This window comes from Salmo salar, chromosome ssa14 (genome assembly GCF_905237065.1).
Source record: "Salmo salar chromosome ssa14, Ssal_v3.1, whole genome shotgun sequence".
NCBI classification, from domain to species: domain Eukaryota; kingdom Metazoa; phylum Chordata; class Actinopteri; order Salmoniformes; family Salmonidae; genus Salmo; species Salmo salar.
Window position 1 is genome coordinate 44,267,654 of NC_059455.1, and position 18,020 is coordinate 44,285,673.

Genomic DNA, 18,020 nt, shown 5'->3' on the forward strand with positions numbered 1-18,020 from the left:
AGGAGGAGGGGAAGGGAGGTAACGGGAAATGGAGGAGGAGAGAAGGGGAAGGGAAGAAACGGGAAAAGGAGGAGGAGAGGAGGGGAAGGGAGGAAACGGGAAATGGACAACCAAGTGAGGGAGAGAGACGGGAAGCCTTCAGCAGCAGATGAGACTGAGGAACGAAACGAGGGAGAGGTAGAGAGAAGAAGAGAGAGCGAGAGAGGGGGGAAGGAGGTGGAGAAGAGGGGCCCCCGAGCAGGAGAGAGGGCTGCAGGGTGAAGAAAGAGTGAGAGAAAAGTTGGAAAAGTAAGAGAGGGGTCAGGGGAAAGAAAGGAAAGAGAAAAAACAAGTAGAGGAGAGAAAGAGAAACAACAGGAAGACTAAAGGGGAGGGACGTCTTAGGTTAAAAAAAGAGGCAAAGCTGAAGAAAAGAGGGGGGGGGCGTTTGCGGTGGAGTCAGTCGTAGCTAGATGAGGAAAACAGTTAGAGTGAATGACTAGGTCGGAGTTGGACAGCAGCAGGGAGGAGAAGGAAACCAGTTGTTTTTTAAGGCATTTTCCACAGCAGCCAGCCTCTACTCCGGACGGAATGTTTTCATTCTGAAATGTACTCAGACAGCACACGGACGGGACACTATGGACTCATTCATCAAAACAATAACGACTGCTGCTACTGCCGCCGCGGTGTCCATTACGGACCCACGTTGTTCCAGGGAGTACCACCAGCCATACGCCCAGACTATCCAGACCACCCACCATCACTGGACCTCAGGGAAGACTTCCAGCTTCCTCCTTTCCCTGTGGAGACTGAGGATATAGAGCCTGGACTAGAGAAGGGTGAGAGAAGTGGAGGAGGAAGAGGTGGTGGAAGAGAAGATGGAGGAAGAGGTGGAGGAGGAAGAGGTGGAGGAGGCAGAAGAGAAGGTGAAGGCAGAGGAGGAGGAAGAGGCAGACAAGAAAGTGAAGGCAGAGGAGAAGGAGGAGGCAGACGAGAAGGTGAAGGTAGAGGGGGAGGAGGAGAGACGAGGCAGAAGAGAAGGTGAAGGCAGAGGAGGAGGAGGAGGAGGAGTAGGAGGCAGACGAGAAGGTGAAGGTGGAGGAGGAGGAGTAGGAGGCAGACGAGAAGGTGAAGGCAGAGGAGGAGGAGGAGGAGGAGGCAGACGAGAAGGTGAAGGCAGAGGAGGAGGAGGAGGCAGACGAGAAGGTGAAGGCAGAGGAGGAGGTGAAGGCAGAGGAGGAGGTGGAAGAGGAGGCAGAGGAGGAGGTGGAGGAGGCGGCATTGAAGCTGAAGCTGGAGGTGGTTACACTCACAGGGCCCCACAGAGGAGGCCAGTGTTCACAGAGCAGGGTCAGTATGTCCAACCTCAGCCAGACCTATTTAGCCCTAGCCAAACCTATGACTACAACCCTGCCCAGTGGAGCTGGCCAGTGGAGCCCTCAGGCCCTAGTCTGAGACACTATTCCCCTGTGAAAGAACAATGTGGCTGTGTGGGACAGGGTGGAGGTGACGCTGTTGGGACGGCGACCAGGACACACCTCTTTAACAGCAGCAGACATGCGTCAGCCTTGTCACTCCCGGCGGACCCAGACCCGGCACACAGACAGACAGACAGACAGATTAGCTACAACTACAATCCAGAGGGGCACAGGCAGGCTAGTTATGGAGCGGAAGAGCAGATCTGGGATCAGTCAAAACACAGACAGGCCAGCTGCAGTTACAGTACTGAAGACAAACCGAAACACAGGCAGGCTAGTTATGGAGTGGAAGAACAGATCTGGGGTCAATCAAAACACAGACAGGCCAGCTGCAGCTACAGTTTGAGGCTAGAAAGACAGGCTAGCTACGGTCCACAGGAACTACACAGACAGGCTAGCTACGGTCCAGAAGAACAGATCTGGGATCAGTCGAAACACAGACAGGCTAGCTACAGTTACAGTCCAGAAGACAAGCCGATACACGGACAGACTAGCTACGGTCCAGAAGAACAGATCTGTGATCAGTCGAATCACAGACAGGCTAGTTACAGTCCAGAAGACAAACCGATACACGGACAGACTAGCTACTGTCCAGAAGAACAGATCTGGGATCAGTCGAAACACAGACAGGCTAGCTACAGTTACAGTCCAGAAAGGCAGGACTGGAGATTTACTGCTAGTGGTAAACACGATCATTTGGACAGGTGTGTACCACTGGAACAAGGAGATTTACACCCCCACATGCCAAATGAATGCTGTGGCATTGGTGGTCCCAGCCCCAGGCCTGTGTCCTCTCGGGGCAGGGGAGATAGAGCTAACCACCAGGAGAGGACTACTAGATTAAAGGCTGGAGGAGTTGGAGGTGGGATAAGAGAGGACGGCTGTAATGGACGACATGTCCCTGCTGGCTCTAGCTCTGAGGGTTTGGTCAGGAAGAAGCAGAGTTTGGTCAGGAAGAAGCAGAGTTTGGTCCGGAAGAACCAGAGTATGGTCCAGGAGAAGGAGGTTGGGGTCCATGAGAACCACGGTTCGACCCAGGAGAACCAGGGTTCGATCCGGGAGAAGGAGGATTCAGTCCGGGCGAAGAAGGGTTCGGTCCGGGAAAACGAGGGTTCGATCCGGGAGAAGGAGGGTTCAGTCCGGACGAAGGAGGGTTCTGTCTGTGAGCAGATCAGACAGGTGGTGTCAGACCTGGAGGGGGTCCTGGGTGGTCTCAAACAGGTCCACGTGGAGATGAAGGAGGTAAGAAGCCTCTACTGTATGTTAACCTGCAGTGAGCCTGGTCCCAGATCTGTATGTTAACCTGCAATCAGCCTGGTCCCAGATCTGTATGTTAACCTGCAGTCAGCCTGGTCCCAGATCTGTATGTGTTTTAGCCAACTCTGACTGTTGTAGTAATTTTATTGAACCTTTATTTAACTAGACAAATCAGTTAAGTACAAATTCTTATTTTACAATGACGGCCTACCCCGCCAAACCCTCCCCTAACTCGGACGACGCTGGGCCAATTGTGCTCCGACCTATGGGACTCCCGATCACGGTCTGTTGTGATACAGCCCGGGATCGAACCCGGGTCTGTAGGGACACCTCTAGCACTGCGCCACTCGTACCTTGGCTAGCCTCGCAAGCCACACTACATAACGCATGTTTATGTAAGCTCGGAAGTTCAGTGTGGCTCGCGAGGCTAGCTCGTTGTCATGCGGTTCATGTAGTCTGAGAAGTTGGCTAAAGCAAAAAGCTGTGTTTAACCTGATGAATAAATAGAAAATGAAATGAAATGGACAGTACTCCACTAAGCTTCGATAATTCATTAATTTACCCTGCATAAATGCAATGAATGATTGAGGCATATCAATCTGAGTCCTGTCCATATCTAATTTTCTATGGAGTGTACTTAGGGGATCATACAACCACTTTAAAAGGACAAGTTTTCGAGTGAGTGCCTATTATGAATGTTCACGAATGAATGGTATGACAAAAAGAAACATGACAACAATAGTAAGAGGAGTTGGCTGAAACACACAGTGATCTGAGGACGAGGCCATGTTTGCCTCCATGTATACGTTTCAGTAGGGTTGTTTCAGTATGCTTACGTTAACATTTGAGGTAAAGCAGACACTGATGGACCTATGAGAGTCCTCTTTCTGTTTATGGGCAATTCCACAGTGACAGAACGATGCTCAGACTCAGATGATTCTTCACTTTAAAATGTCAAGCAAAAACCAATGAAAACAGATTTACTTGAAGCCCTGTGCAGAGGCAAAGTTTGGTAACAAAATGACGGTTTGTGCTGTTTGTGCTGTCATTCTGTTACCAAACTTGGCATGTGCGCAGTTCTTCAAGTAAATGTGTTTCCATTGGTTTTTGTTTGGCACACTCTACATTATAAAGGGAAACATCTGAGTCACAGCATTATTCTGTTACGGTGGAATAGCCTTCATGCATTCAGCTCTGTAGAAAAAAAGAATGATGCAGGCTGATATGGAAGGAGATACTGTAGCATTGCTCATAATTTGAGTCATTTCTTGCAGTTGCATAGATTGAAAGCGATTCACATCGACTGTTTGGCTAAAACCTGCTGCTGGATTTGATAGAGACACAAGAAGCACAGTAATGTACTATAATGTAATGGTAACTAACGTAGTAATGTAGTATACTGTATTAATATACTTTAGTAATGTATTATAATGTAGTGGTAACTAATGTAGTAATGTAGTATAATGTAGTGGTAACTAATGTACTATGTAGTATAATGTTTTAATATACTGTAGTAATGTAGTATAATGCAGTGGTAACTAATGTAGTATGTAGTATAATGTATTAATGTACTGTAGTAATGTAGATTAATGTATTAATATACTGTAATAATGTAGAATATGTAGTGGTGATGAATGTAGTAATGTAGTATAATGTATTAATATACTGTAGTAATGTAGTATAATGTACTAATATACTCTAGTAAGTAAGGGTTAATCAACGAGGGGCTATGCGTTCTATGGAAAATAATGAATGACGTGGAAGGTGTGAAACACAAAGTGCTAGCGGAATGGAATTAACCTTCCACAGAGCTACATTATTTTCCAGAGAACGCATAGAGCCCCGAGTTGATTATCCCTTTTATACCTTGGCTATAATTGAACACATTTGCCGCTAGAAATGTGTTTGTCTGCAGGTAGAAATGTGTTCAAGTAGATAACACGTTTATTAGATAGCTAGCTACAGTAGTTGATAACTAAACAAACAGACTTGCTAGTTTAGCTAACCATAAATAACGCATGCTCTAGAATGCCATTCAAGCCAATCAGAAACATCATATAATGTAATATAATGTAGTGGTAACTAATGTAGTATAATGTATTAATATAACTTTAGTAATGTAGTATAATGTAGTAATAACCTGTAGTAATGTAGTATAATGCAGTAATATACTTTAGTAATGTAGTAATATACTGTAGTAACGTAATATATTGACTCACTGTACTGTCCAGTAGGTGGTCCAACAGATGTATTGTCTGACAGCTAACAAAATACTTCTGTTCTAAAATATAATAAAATATAAATACATTGTCAAACAAAATCTAAAATCTCATGACTCTTAAAAAACATATAGATATAACAGACATATAATTGTTGGTGACTATGTTTATTGACTCTGGGTCATCCTTTAGGTGGTCCAACAGATAGATCGTCTGACAGCTAACATTGACCTGGAAGAGGAAGAGGGATCATGTAACAAGTCCCCTAGTAGTGGTGATGGTCACCCCAACCCCAGAGACTGTAGAGGTGGTGACGGTCTCCCCAACCCCAGAGACTGTAGAGGTGGTGACGGTCTCCCCAACCCCAGAGACTGTAGAGGTGGTGACGGTCTCCCCAACCCCAGAGACTGTAGAGGTGGTGACGGTCTCCCCAACCCCAGAGACTGTAAAGGAGTCCTGATGTTCAACCAGGGAGACCAGAGACCACAGTACAGAGACATGGACCGTACAGTCAACCAGAAGACTACTAGGGTCCAGGTGCACACCCACTGGACTGGTACAGGGGACCTGGTCCACAACCATAAGACTCCTGGGGACCATGGACCACAGTGCAGAGACACGGATCATACTGTCATCATACATGACCCTCCTCCCGACCCCAGAGACGTCTCTGGGGTCCACAGCCAAAAGACTAATGGAGATCAGGTAGTCTCACTACTTTACAGACACCCTGACCATACTGTCACCATACGAACTAACTCCTCGTCCCCTGTCCTCACCGCATCTGTCATCAAGACCAACCGGGTTGGGATCACAGTCCTGAGCCCCATGGGCCCCCTGAGCCCCTCCAAAGACCCCAAACAGGACAGACGGGGGCTCAACGGACACCCTCCTCTACTCGGTCCAGGTAGAGAACTGAACCATGTGGCCCCCCATACCCCCCTAGAGCTAGAAATGACCCCCTCCCTACCCCTACCCTTATGGTCTCAACTGTCTGACCCCACAGCCATGGTCGGATACAGTGTCCCCACTCTTAGGAACCAGAAACCTCCTCTGTACCCCCGCCACAACGAATGGGTGGAGAGGCTCAGTAAGAGTCCGGCTCAACCACCCTACCCTGCCTACCCAGCCCACCCAGCACTGCCGGTCCTGCCCCACCTGGCTCAGCCACCCTACCCTACCCACCCTAACCACCCAACCCACCCTGCCCTGCCTCCCAGTGATCTGAAGACACCCCCCTACCCGGGGAAAGGCTGCAGCATGGTATGAGGGGACAGGGGACAGCCTCACTGCCATGGGGGCGGGAACATATAGGACAAGGACAGACCTACACTGATAAGTAGTCTGAGAAGGAAAGCTTGCGGTAAGTGTGTGTGTGTGTGTGTGTGTGTGTGTGTGTGTGTGTGTGTGTGTGTGTGTGTGTGTGTGTGTGTGTGTGTGTGTGTGTGTGTCTGCTAATGTTCATGTCACATGAGTTCCTTCCTAGCAGTTCTTAGTCATGACTTCAGAGAAATAGAGAATTACACAACATTTACACAGATTTACTCGTGGTTTACACAACCTGACTGCTGATGTACGTTATGCATGCACGTCATGGTAGTATAACAATTTGATTATACAAAAATAACATTTCAGCAGCCATATCTGTGAAGATGCAAGATGACTGTGTGTGTATCTGTTTGTCTGTGTGTGTATCTGTTTGTCTGTGTGTGTCTGTTTGTCTGTGTGTGTCTGTGTGTGTGTGTGTGTTTATCTTTTTGTCTGTGTGTGTATCTGTTTGTCTGTGTGTGTATCTGTTTGTCTGTGTGTATCTGTTTGTCTGTGTGTATCTGTTTGTCTGTGTGTCACTGTGTGTGTGTGTGTGTGTGTGTATCTGTTTGTCTGTGTGTGTGTCTGTTTGTCTGTGTGTGTCTGTTTGTCTGTGTGTGTCGTGTGTGTGTGTGTGTGTGTGTGTGTATCTGTTTGTCTGTGTGTATCTGTTTGTCTGTGTGTCTCTGTGTGTATCTGTTTGTCTGTGTGTATCTGTTTGTCTGTGTGTCTCTGTGTGTGTGTGTATCTGTTTGTCTGTGTGTGTGTCTGTGTATCTGTTTGTCTGCTGATATTTATGTCACTTTAGCTTCTACTTCTTGCTATAACTTAGTCATCATGACTTCAGAGAAATGGAGAGTAAAAAAAAGAAATTTGAGTTTAATCATTTATTGTAATGAAACACCAACCATCTGGGATAGATATCGGATATAACTGCCGCTAGTCTACCCTCTCTTTCAGTAAGTATTTATAGGATAACAGACAAGACTATCTATCTGAGTCATTGGCAGGACTACAAAATCACTCCCCCACTCGTTTCTCCAGTTAGGACAAGATAGTGCCGACAGACACGGTCGCCCTGTTTCCAGCTCTTAGCCAACTTTGCAGTATTTTTTTTTGCATGTGTTACTTCTTACATTATTTGTTCAGAACATTTCTTGTATTATTACCTACAGCCCGGGAAATAACTTTTGGATATTAGATTGATGGTCACTCACCAGATATTTGAGCAGATATTAGACTTTGTTTGAACTTCCCGAGGAAAGCTCTATTCATCCCGCAAGCTGCACCAAAACGCTGACACCGGAGAAGAGGTAGAAGAAGTGGGGCCGAGATAGACTCAGGCGGCGTATTACTCGCTAACGGTTAGTCCCTAGCAGAGTTGACAAGCTCAGGGCAAAGATCTCCGTCCAGAGAGATATCAGGGACTGTAGTATTCTCTGTTTATACAGTGCCTTCGGAAAGTATTCAGACCCCTTGACTTTTTCCACATTTTGTTTGGTTACAGCCTTATTCTAAAATTGATTAAATAGTTTTCCCCCCTCATCAATCTACACACAATACCCCATAATGACAAAGCAAAAACTGTTTTTTATAAAAAAGAAAAAAATGTAATATTACATTTACATAAGTATTCAGACCCTTTTCTCAGTATTTTGTTAAAGCACCGTTGGCAGCGATTACAGCCTTGACTTTTCTTGGGTATGACGCTACAAGCTTGGTACACCTGTATTTGTGGAGTTTCTCCCATTCTTCTCTGCAGATCCTCTCAAGCTCTGTCAGGTTGGATGGGGAGCGTTTCTGCACAGCTATTTTCAGGTCTCTCCAGAGATGTTCGATCAGGTTTAAGACCGGGCTCTGGCTGGGCCGCTCAAGCACATCTGAGACTTGTCCCAAAGCCACTCCTGCATTGTCTTGGCTGTGTACTTAGGGTTGTTGTTCTGTTGGAAGGTGAACCTTCGCCCCAGTCTGAGGTCCTGAGCACTCTGGAGTAACTTTTCATCAAGGATCTCTCTGTACTTTGCTCTGCTCATCTTTGCCTCGATCCTGACTAGTCTCCCAGTCCCTGCCACTGAAAACATCCCCACAGCATGATTCTGCCACCACCATGCTTCACCGTAGGGATGGTGCCAAGTTTCCTCCAGACATAATGCTTGGCATTCAGGCCAAAGAGTTCCATCTTGGTTTCATCAGACCAGATAATCTTGTTTTTCATGGTCTGATAGTCTTTAGGTGTCTTTTGGCAAACTCCAAGTGGGCTGTCATGTGTCGTTAATTGAGAAGTGACTTCCGTCTGGCCACTCTACCATAAAGGCCTGATTGGTGGAGTGCTGCAGAGATGGTTGTCCTTCTGGAAGGTTCTCCCATCTCCACAGAGGAACTCTAGAGCTCTGTCAGAGTAACCATCAGTTCTTGGTCATCTCCCTGACCAAGACCCTTCTCCCACGATTGCTCAGTTTGGCCAGGCGGCCAGCTTTAGGAAGGGTCTTGGTGGTTCCAAACTTCTTCCACTTAAGAATGATGGAGGCATTGGGCCTCCCGAATGGCACTGTGGTCTAAGGCACTGCATCACAGTGCTAGCTGTGTCGCTAGAGATCCTGGTTCGAGTCCAGGCTCTGTTGCAGCCGGCCGTGACCGGAAGACCCATGGGTCGGCGCACAATTTTCCCAGTGTCGTCTGGGTTAGGGGAGGTTTTGGCCGGCAGAGATGTTCTTGTCCCATCGCGCACTAGCGACTCTTGTGGCGGGCCGGGCGCACTAAGCTCAGGGTTTTGGGTCTGAACCCCTCCCTGTGCAACTGGGTCATGGACTCCTGACAGGCAAACCCCAAGTGGTGAAGGTAAAGCAACAACACCTCCGCCACGCTGATCCTCAACACAGGAGCCCTACAGGGGTGGGTGCTCAGCCCCCCCCTTATACTCCCTGGTCACCCACACACGTCTCCAACTCAATCATCAGGTATGTTAACGACATAACAGTGGTAGGCCTGATTACCAACAACAATGAGACGGCCTACAGGGAAGAGATGAAAGCCCTGGTGGAGTAGTGACAGGAAAATAAGTCTCCCTTAATGTTATTGGCCAGTCTGAGATAAAGCTTTTTCTTTGCAACTCTGCCTAGATGGCCAGCATCCCGGAGTCACCTCTTCACTGTTGATGTTGAGACTGGTGTTTTGCGTGTACTATTTAACGAAGCTGCCAGTTGACGACTTGCGAGGCATCTGTTTCTCAAACTAGACACTAATGTACTTGTCCTCTTGCTCAGTTGTGCACCGGGGGCTCCCACTCCTCTTTCTATTCTGGTTAGAGCCAGTTTACGCTGTTCTGTTAATGGAGTAGTACACATCGTTGTACGAGATCTTCAGTTTCTTGGCAATTTCTCGCATTGATTAGCCTTCATTTTTCAGAACAAGAATAGACTGACGAGTTTCAGAAGAAAGTTATTTGTTTCTAGCCATTCTGAGCCTGTAATCGAACCCACAAATGCTGATGCTCCAGATACTCAACTAGTCTGAAGAAGGACAGTTTTATTGCTTCTCTAATCAGCACAACAGTTTTCAGCTGTGCTAACATAATTGCAAAAGGGTTTTCTAATGACCAATTAGCCTTTTAAAATGATAAACTTGTATTAGCTAACACATTGTGCCATTGGAACACAGAAGTGATGGTTGCTGATAATGGGCCTCTGTACGCCGATGTAGATATTCCATAAAAAATCTGCTGTTTCTAGCTACAATAGTTATTTACAACATTAACAATGTCTACACTGTATTTCTGATTAATTTGATGCTATTTTAATGGACCAAAAATGTGCTTTTCTTTCAAAAACAAGGACATTTCTATGTGACCCCAAACTTTTGAACGGTGGTGTATATGTATATACAATGGCAAGAAAAAGTATGTGAACCCTTTGGAAATACCTGGATTTATGCATAAATTGGTCATAAAATTGGATCTGAACTTCATATAGGTCACAACAATAGACAAACACAGTTTGCTTAAACTAATAACACACAAGCAATTATAAATTTTCATGTCTTTATTGAACACACCGCGTAAACATTCACAGTGTAGGGTGGAAAAGTATGTGAACACTTGGATTTAATAACTGGTTGACCCTCCTTTGGCAGCAATAAACTCAACCAAACGTTTTCTGTAGTTGCGAGTCAGGACCTGACAACAGTCAGGAGGAATTTTTCACCATTCCTCTTTACAAAACTGTTTCAGTTAAGCAATATTCTTGGGATGTCTGGTGTGAACTGCTCTCTCGAGGTCATGCCACAGCATCTCAATCGGGTTGAGATCAGGACTCTGACTGGGCCACTCCAGAAGGCGTATTTTATCTGTTGAAGCCATTCTGTTGTTGATTTACTTCTGTGTTTTGGGTCGTTGTCCTGTTGCATCACCCAACTTCTGTTGAGCTTCAATTGGCGGACAGATAGCCTAACATTCTCCAGCAAAATGTCTTGGAAAACTTGGGAATTCATTTTTCCTTCGATGATAGCAAGCTGTCCAGGCCCTGAGGCAGCAAAGCAGCCACAAACCATGATGCTCCCTCCACCATACTTTACAGTTGGGATAAGGTTTTGATGTTGGTGTGCTGTGCCTTTTTTTCTCCACACATAGTGTTGTGGGTTCCTTCCAAACAACTCAGCTGTATATTCATCTGTTGACAGAATAATTTGCCAGTTGCGCTGTGGAACATCCAGGTGCACTTTTGCAAATTTCAGATGTGCAGCAATGGTTTTTTTTGGACAGCAGTTGCTTCTTCCATGGCATCCTCCCATGAACACCATCCTTGTTTAGTGTTTTACGTATCGTAGACTCGTCAACAGAGATGTTAGCATGTTCCAGAGATTTCTGTAAGTCTTTAGCTGACACTCTAGGATTCTTCTTAACCTCATTGAGCATTCTGCGCTGTACTCTTGCAATCATCTTTGCAGGACGGCCACTCCTATTTTTCTAGATTATGTGTGTATTGTTTTTATATTTATTATTACTAGGTATTAATGCACCGTTAAAGCTAGAAACACAAGCATCTAGCTAGGTATTACTGCACAGTTAGCATTAGAAACACAAGCATTTAGCTAGGTATTACTGCACCGTTACAGCTAGAAAAACAAGCATTTAGCTAGGTATTACTGCACCGTTACAGCTAGAAAAACAAGCATTTAGCTAGGTATTACTGCGCAGTTAGAGCTAGAAACACAAGCATTTAGCTAGGTATTACTGCACCGTTAGAGCTAGAAACACAAGCATTTAGCTAGGTATCGCTGCGCAGTTAGAGCTAGAAACACAAGCATTTAGCTAGGTATTACTGCACAGTTAGCATTAGAAACACAAGTATTTAGCTAGGTATTACTGCACAGTTAGCATTAGAAACACAAGCATTTAGCCAGGTGTTACTGCACCGTTACAGCTAGAAACACAAGCATTTAGCTAGGTATTACTGCACCGTTAGAGCTAGAAACACAAGCATTTAGCTAGGTATCACTGTGCAGTTAGAGCTAGAAACACAAGCATTTAGCTAGGTATTACTACACTGTTAGCTAGAAACACAAGCATTTAGCTTGATATTACTGTATCGTTAGAGCTAGAAACCCAAGCATTTCGCTAGGTATTACTGCACTGCTAGAGCTAGTAGAAACAGAAGCATTTAGCTAGGTATTACTGCACAGTTAGCATTAGAAACACAAGCTTTTAGCTAGGTATTACTGCACCGTTACAGCTAGAAAAACAAGCATTTAGCTAGGTATTACTGCACTGCTAGAGCTAGAAACACAAGCATTTAGCTAGGTATTACTGCACTGTTAGAGCTAGAAACACAAGTATTTATCTAGGCATTACTGCACTGTTAGAGCTAGAAACGCAAGCATTTAGCTAGGTATTACTGCACTGTTAGAGCTAGAAACACAAGCATTTCGCACACCTGTGATAAGATATGAAAATCTATGTTCGCGACCAATAGACTTTGATTTGATTTAAAGTTTGCATACTTCCAAAATGGCACCCTATTCCCTTTTTAGTGCACTATTTTTGACCAGGACCATTGTGCTCTAGTCCAAAGTAGTGCACTATATAGGGAAAAGTTTGCAATTTTGCAGGCATTCTTTGTGTCATTCACAGAGCTCACATTTGTGAAGATAGTGATCTATTTGACAACCATCAAACATCACTAATTAAAGAATTCTTGCGATTTCAATTAATTGAAGTTATAAAAGTCTCAAAAGTTTTACCTCACAATTTAGAAAAAGGACAAATCATAGAGAGAATGTTCCCGTTTGTGTGAAATAGCTCCCTCTTGTGCAGAATATGTGTAACTGCAGTATAGTTTTTTCTGGCTTGTGCCTGATTTCTGTGAATTGGGCCAAGCACAATCTGGTTTTAATTATAAAGCCTTTGGACAGATGCCAGAGCAGAGTGAGGCAAACCAAAACGTTAGCTTGTTATATTTCAAATGTTCCCATAAACATGAGCACTTCTAGACATCGTTCAAACATGGCGAGAGCCAAGGCCTGCGGGGCTATAGCGAACCACTCCCATAGAGAGAACGCCTGTGGGGGCTATAGAGAACTCCTCCCAGAGAGAAAAGGCCTGTGACTTCATGTTAAACCTTTCAAAATATGCTTTGAAATATCGTAGAAGTAGATTAATTCTGTGCAGATATTGTTTATGGTAAATCTCTTGTAACTACGCAATTGTGATTGAATTTTATGACAGTGTATTTGGTGTATTCTGAAAACACAGTCTGTTTAGACTATTGAAAAAGGCTACAGTGAAAATATAATTAATTCCATTGATTTTCTTCTCTATTATGTCTTCTCTGCTGTTCTCTACGCTTCTCTGCTGTTCTATCCTTTTCTCTCCTATTTCTCTCCTGTTCTTTCCTGTTCTCTCCTTTTCACTCATCTTCTCTCCTGTTCTCTCCCTTCTCTCCTCTTCTATACCCTTCTCTCCTCTTCTCTCCTTTTCTCTCATGTTCTCCTCTCCTGTTCTCTCATCTTCTCTCCTGTTCTCTCCTCTTCTCTCATCTTCTCTCCTGTTCTCTCCTCTTCTCTCCTGTTCTCTCCTGTTCTCTCCTCTCTCTCTCTTCTCTCCTCTTCTCTCCCCTTCTCTCCTGCTCTCTTCTCTCCTCTTCTCTCCTCTTCTCTCCTCTTCTCTCCCGTTCTCTCATCTTCTTTCCTTCTCTCCTCTTCTCTCTTCTTCTCTCCTGTTCTCCCCTCTTCTCTCCCGTTCTCTCATCTTCTCTCCTGTTCTCTCCTCTGCCCTCTTCTTCTCTCCTCTTCTCAACTGCTCTCTCTTGTTCTCTCCTCTTCTCTCCTGTTCTCTCTTCTTCTCTCCTGTTCTCTCCCGTTCTCTCATCTTCTTTCCTTTTCTCTCCTCTTCTCTCCTGTTCTCTCCTGTTCTCTCCTCTCCTGTTCAATCCTGTTCTCTCCTGTGCTCTCCTGTTCACTCCTGTTCCCTCCTCTTCTCTCTTGTTCTTGCCTCTTCTCTTCTGCTCTCTCCTCTTCCCTCCTGTTCTCTCCTGTTCTCTCCTCTTCTCTCCTCTTCCCTCCTCTTCTCTCCTGTTCTATTCTCTTCTCTCCTGTTTTCTCCTGTTTTCTCTTGTTCTCTCCTCTTCTCTCCTCTTCTCTGCTGCCATCAAAAGCACCTCTTGAATTTGTATGGTTAGCCCTGAATTAAAGAAATAACATGCAGAGATATCATTGGACTGATTATTTAACTTTTGTTAATGAAAGGACTAGAAATACCTGCATCTCTTCTCTGCTGTAGTTAACAACATTTCCACCTAACTTTCTTTGTCAAGCTTCCGTACAGTAGTGTAATTGTTTTCTGTGCTTACCTTGCCTGTGTCCCAACTGGATCCCTATTCCCTATAGGCACCAGTGGAGGCTGGTCGGAAGGAAATATAAGAGGACGGGCTCATTGTAATGGCTGGAATGGAATGAATGGAAATGGAAACATGTGGTTTCTATATGTTTGATGAGTTTGAGTCCATTCCATTAATTCCATTCCAGCCATTACAATGAGCCTGTCCTCCTATGGCTCCTCTCATCAGCCTCCACTGATAGGCACTACTTTTTTTCCCGGCTCATCCAGCTACAGTAGCAAGGCTGAATGAGTCATGATAACCCAAGGACACATAGCTAACCCATGAGTTTATCCTCCTTCACTTAATCTATTCTGAAGTATAAACTGGGTGGTTCAAGCCCTGAATGCTGATTGGGTGACAACAATGGTATATCAGACATTATACCACGGGTATGACAAAACAGTTATTTTTACTGCTCAAATTGTGTTGGTAACCAGTTTATAATAGCAATAAGGCACCTCAGGCGTTTGGGTATATATACTGCTCAAAAAAATAAAGGGAACACTTAAACAACACATCCTAGATCTGAATGAAAGAAACAATCTTATTAAATACTTTTTTCTTTACATAGTTGAATGTGCTGACAACAAAATCACACAAAAATAATCAATGGAAATACAATTTATCAACCCATGGAGGTCTGGATTTGGAGTCACACTCAAAATTAAAGTGGAAAACCACACTACAGGCTGATCCAACTTTGATGTAATGTCCTTTAAAACAAGTCAAAATGAGGCTCAGTAGTGTGTGTGGCCTCCACGTGCCTGTATGACCTCCATACAACGCCTGGGCATGCTCCTGATGAGGTAGCGGATGGTCTCCTGAGGGATCTCCTCCCAGAACTGGACTAAAGCATCCGCCAACTCCTGGACAGTCTGTGGTGCAACATGGCGTTGGTGGATGGAGTGAGACATGATGTCCCAGATGTGCTCAATTGGATTCAGGTCTGGGGAACGGGCGGGCCAGTCCATAGCATCAATGCCTTCCTCTTGCAGGAACTGCTGACACACTCCAGCCACATGAGGTCTAGCATTGTCTTGCATTAGGAGGAACCCAGGGCCAACCGCACCAGCATATGGTCTCACAAGGGGTCTGAGGATCTCATCTCGGTACCTAATGGCAGTCAGGCTACCTCTGGCGAGCACATGGAGGGCTGTGCGGCCCCCCAAAGAAATGCCACCCCACACCATGACTGACCCACCGCCAAACCGGTCATGCTGGAGGATGTTGCAGGCAGCAGAACGTTCTCCACAGCGTCTCCAGACTCTGTCACGTCTGTCACATGTGCTCAGTGTGAACCTGCTTTCATCTGTGAAGAGCACAGGGTGCCAGTGGAGGATTTGCCAGTCTTGGTGTTCTCTGGCAAATGCCAAACGTCCTGCACGGTGTTGGGCTGTAAGCACAACCCCCACCTGTGGACGTCGGGCCCTCATACCACCCTCATGGAGTCTGTTTCTGACCGTTTGAGCAGACACATGCACATTTGTGGCCTGCTGGAGGTCATTTTGCAGGGCTCTGGCAGTGCTTCTCCTGCTCCTCCTTGCACAAAGGCGGAGGTAGCGGTCCTGCTGCTGGGTTGTTGCCCTCCTACGGCCTCCTCCACGTCTCCTGATGTACTGGCCTGTCTCCTGGTAGCGCCTCCATGCTCTGGACACTACGCTGACAGACACAGCAAACCTTCTTGCCATAGCTCGCATTGATGTGCCATCCTGGATGAGCTGCACTACCTGAGCCACTTGTGTGGGTTGTAGACTCCGTCTCATGCTACCACTAGAGTGAAAGCACCGCCAGCATTCAAAAGTGACCAAAACATCAGCCAGGAAGCATAGGAACTGAGAAGTGGTCTGTGGTCCCCACCTGCAGAACCACTCCTTCATTGGGGGTGTCTTGCTAATTGCCTATAATTTCCACCTGTTGTCTATTCCATTTGCACAACAGCATGTGAAATGTATTGTCAATCAGTGTTGCTTCCTAAGTGGACAGTTTGATTTCACAGAAGTGTGATTGACTTGGAGTTACATTGTGTTGTTTAAGTGTTCCCTTTATTTTTTTTAGCAGTGTAGTAAGTATACGACGGCTAAGGGCTGTGTCCAGGCACTCTGTGTTGTGCCATGCAGGGGAACAGCCCATAGCCAATGTATATTGGCCATATACCACACCCTCTTGGGCCTTATCGCTTAAATATCCATCACTACAATAAGACTGAACAGTACAGAAATACCTCTATGGAATGGAAAATCTAATATATATAACAATATTTTGAGAATATTGTGCTATACGTTGTGCTGTACATTGTGCTATATTGTGCTATACGTCGGCTTCACTGTGGACTAGGGTTGAGGTCAATTCCATTTCTTTTCAGTCGTTTCAGGTAGTAAACTGAAATTCTCAGAATTTACTGAATTGAAATGGAATCGATCCCAAACCAGTGGTAGAAAAAGTACCCAATTGTCATACTTGAGGGAAAGTATAGATACCTTAATAGAAAGTTACTCAAGTAAAAGTGAGTCACCCAGTAAAATGCTACTTGAGTAAAAGTATAAAAGTATCTGGTTTTAAATATACTTAAGTATCAGAAGTAAATGTAATTTCTAAAATATACTTAAGTATCAAAAGTAAAAGCATAAATCATTTCAAATGTCTTATATTAAGCAAAGCGGACGGCACCATTGTCTTGTTTTACAAATTTACGGATAGCCAGGGGCACACTCCAACACTTAGACATTATTTACAAAAGATGCATTTGTGTTTAGTAAGTCTGCCAGAACATTTGCAGTAGGGATGACCAGGTGTTCTGAATTTCCCAATTTTCCTGTTCTGCTATTAAGCATTCAAAATGTAATGACAACTTTGGGTTGTCAGGGAAAATGTATGGAGTAAAAAGTACAATATTTTCTTTAGGAATTTAGTGAAATAAAAGTTGTCAAAAATATAAATAGTAAAGTAAAGTACAGATACCCCAAAAAACTACTTAAGTAGTACTTTAAAGTACTTTTACTTAAGTGCTTTACACCACTGTCCCAAACCTTCTGGGGAGATGCTGTTGATGCGTAATTTAGCCAAACAGTTTACATCATTCATTGAAATGGGTTGTATGTATTGCAGATTGCCCTTTTAAATGCTGTGTTTTTCTCTTCCTCAGGAGCCCTGACGTGGTGAAGAGATGACATTCAGTGGTGGACACGGTCAGAGCTCGCCCTGAAGGGGGGGGTATTTCCAAGGGAAAACACTCCAGACAGACAGGAGGGAAATTCCACATGAAAGCCTGCGATGCACAGGCCTTGAGACGCACAGTATGTCTGGGGGGTTGGTAAAAACATAAGACAGCAAAAATAAACATTTCTGATACAAATTGGACAATAAAGTTGTATTGTATTGTATAACCCAACCCTACTGATCACCCTTGGAGCTAGACATCAAAGGTAATCGACAAAATAATCTCTAGACAAATGAGAATGAATGTTGGAAGTTACATTTTACATTTTAGAAAGTTATATGATTATACTATCTATATTCATGTTTATAAATAATGTTTATTTTCTAAATTTGAAAATTGTACCCTCTGAAACATTCAATTCCAAAAAAGTTAAAATTGTCAACTGAATGTGTCACATTTCTTACATTTGTGTATGAAATAAAGATAGCAGTGACCTAATCATTGGTATTAATATTGATTTGAAATGTTTTATGTTCTGTTCTGGCACCGATGCGTGTGTTTCCATTCTCCTTAGCTGTCTGTATTCCATGGCACTAGTGTCTAAACTGCCTTTTCTGCACCTGAAATTACAACTTATTCCCTAAATAGTGCACTATTTTTGATCAGAACCCTATGGGTCCTGATCAACAGTAGTGGACTAAATATGGATTTGAGTGTCCTTTGGAACCCAGTCTTTATGATATGGAACAGA

General features: G+C 44.5%; 1 protein-coding gene across 2 annotated transcripts; it reads left to right on the forward strand.

Moving 5' to 3' along the window:
• Window positions 1-1,187: 1,187 nt before the first annotated feature.
• LOC106569613 (uncharacterized) lies at window positions 1,188-17,780 on the forward strand. Of its 2 annotated transcripts, XM_014141153.2 has the most exons (4): window positions 2,199-2,699; window positions 5,126-5,243; window positions 5,280-6,296; window positions 17,255-17,780. In XM_014141153.2, the coding sequence occupies exons 1-3, from the start codon at window positions 2,199-2,201 to the stop codon at window positions 6,200-6,202; spliced, it is 1,542 nt and encodes a 513-aa protein (XP_013996628.1). In that variant the 3' UTR covers window positions 6,203-6,296; window positions 17,255-17,780. The 2 variants fall into 2 exon arrangements, with proteins under 2 accessions (XP_013996625.1, XP_013996628.1); XM_014141150.2 differs by having other exon boundaries at window positions 1,188-2,699; window positions 5,126-6,296.
• The last annotated feature ends 240 nt before the right edge of the window (window positions 17,781-18,020 follow it).

What these genes read in the sequence shown, in the direction of transcription:
- LOC106569613 (XM_014141150.2), top strand. Translation starts at nt 2,199, where the DNA reads ATGCCAAATGAATGCTGTGGCATTGGTGGTCCCAGCCCCAGGCCTGTG. An exon ending in TCCACGTGGAGATGAAGGAG is followed by an intron (nt 2,700 to 5,125) that starts GTAAGAAGCCTC and finishes GTCATCCTTTAG; the next exon opens with GTGGTCCAACAGATAGATCG.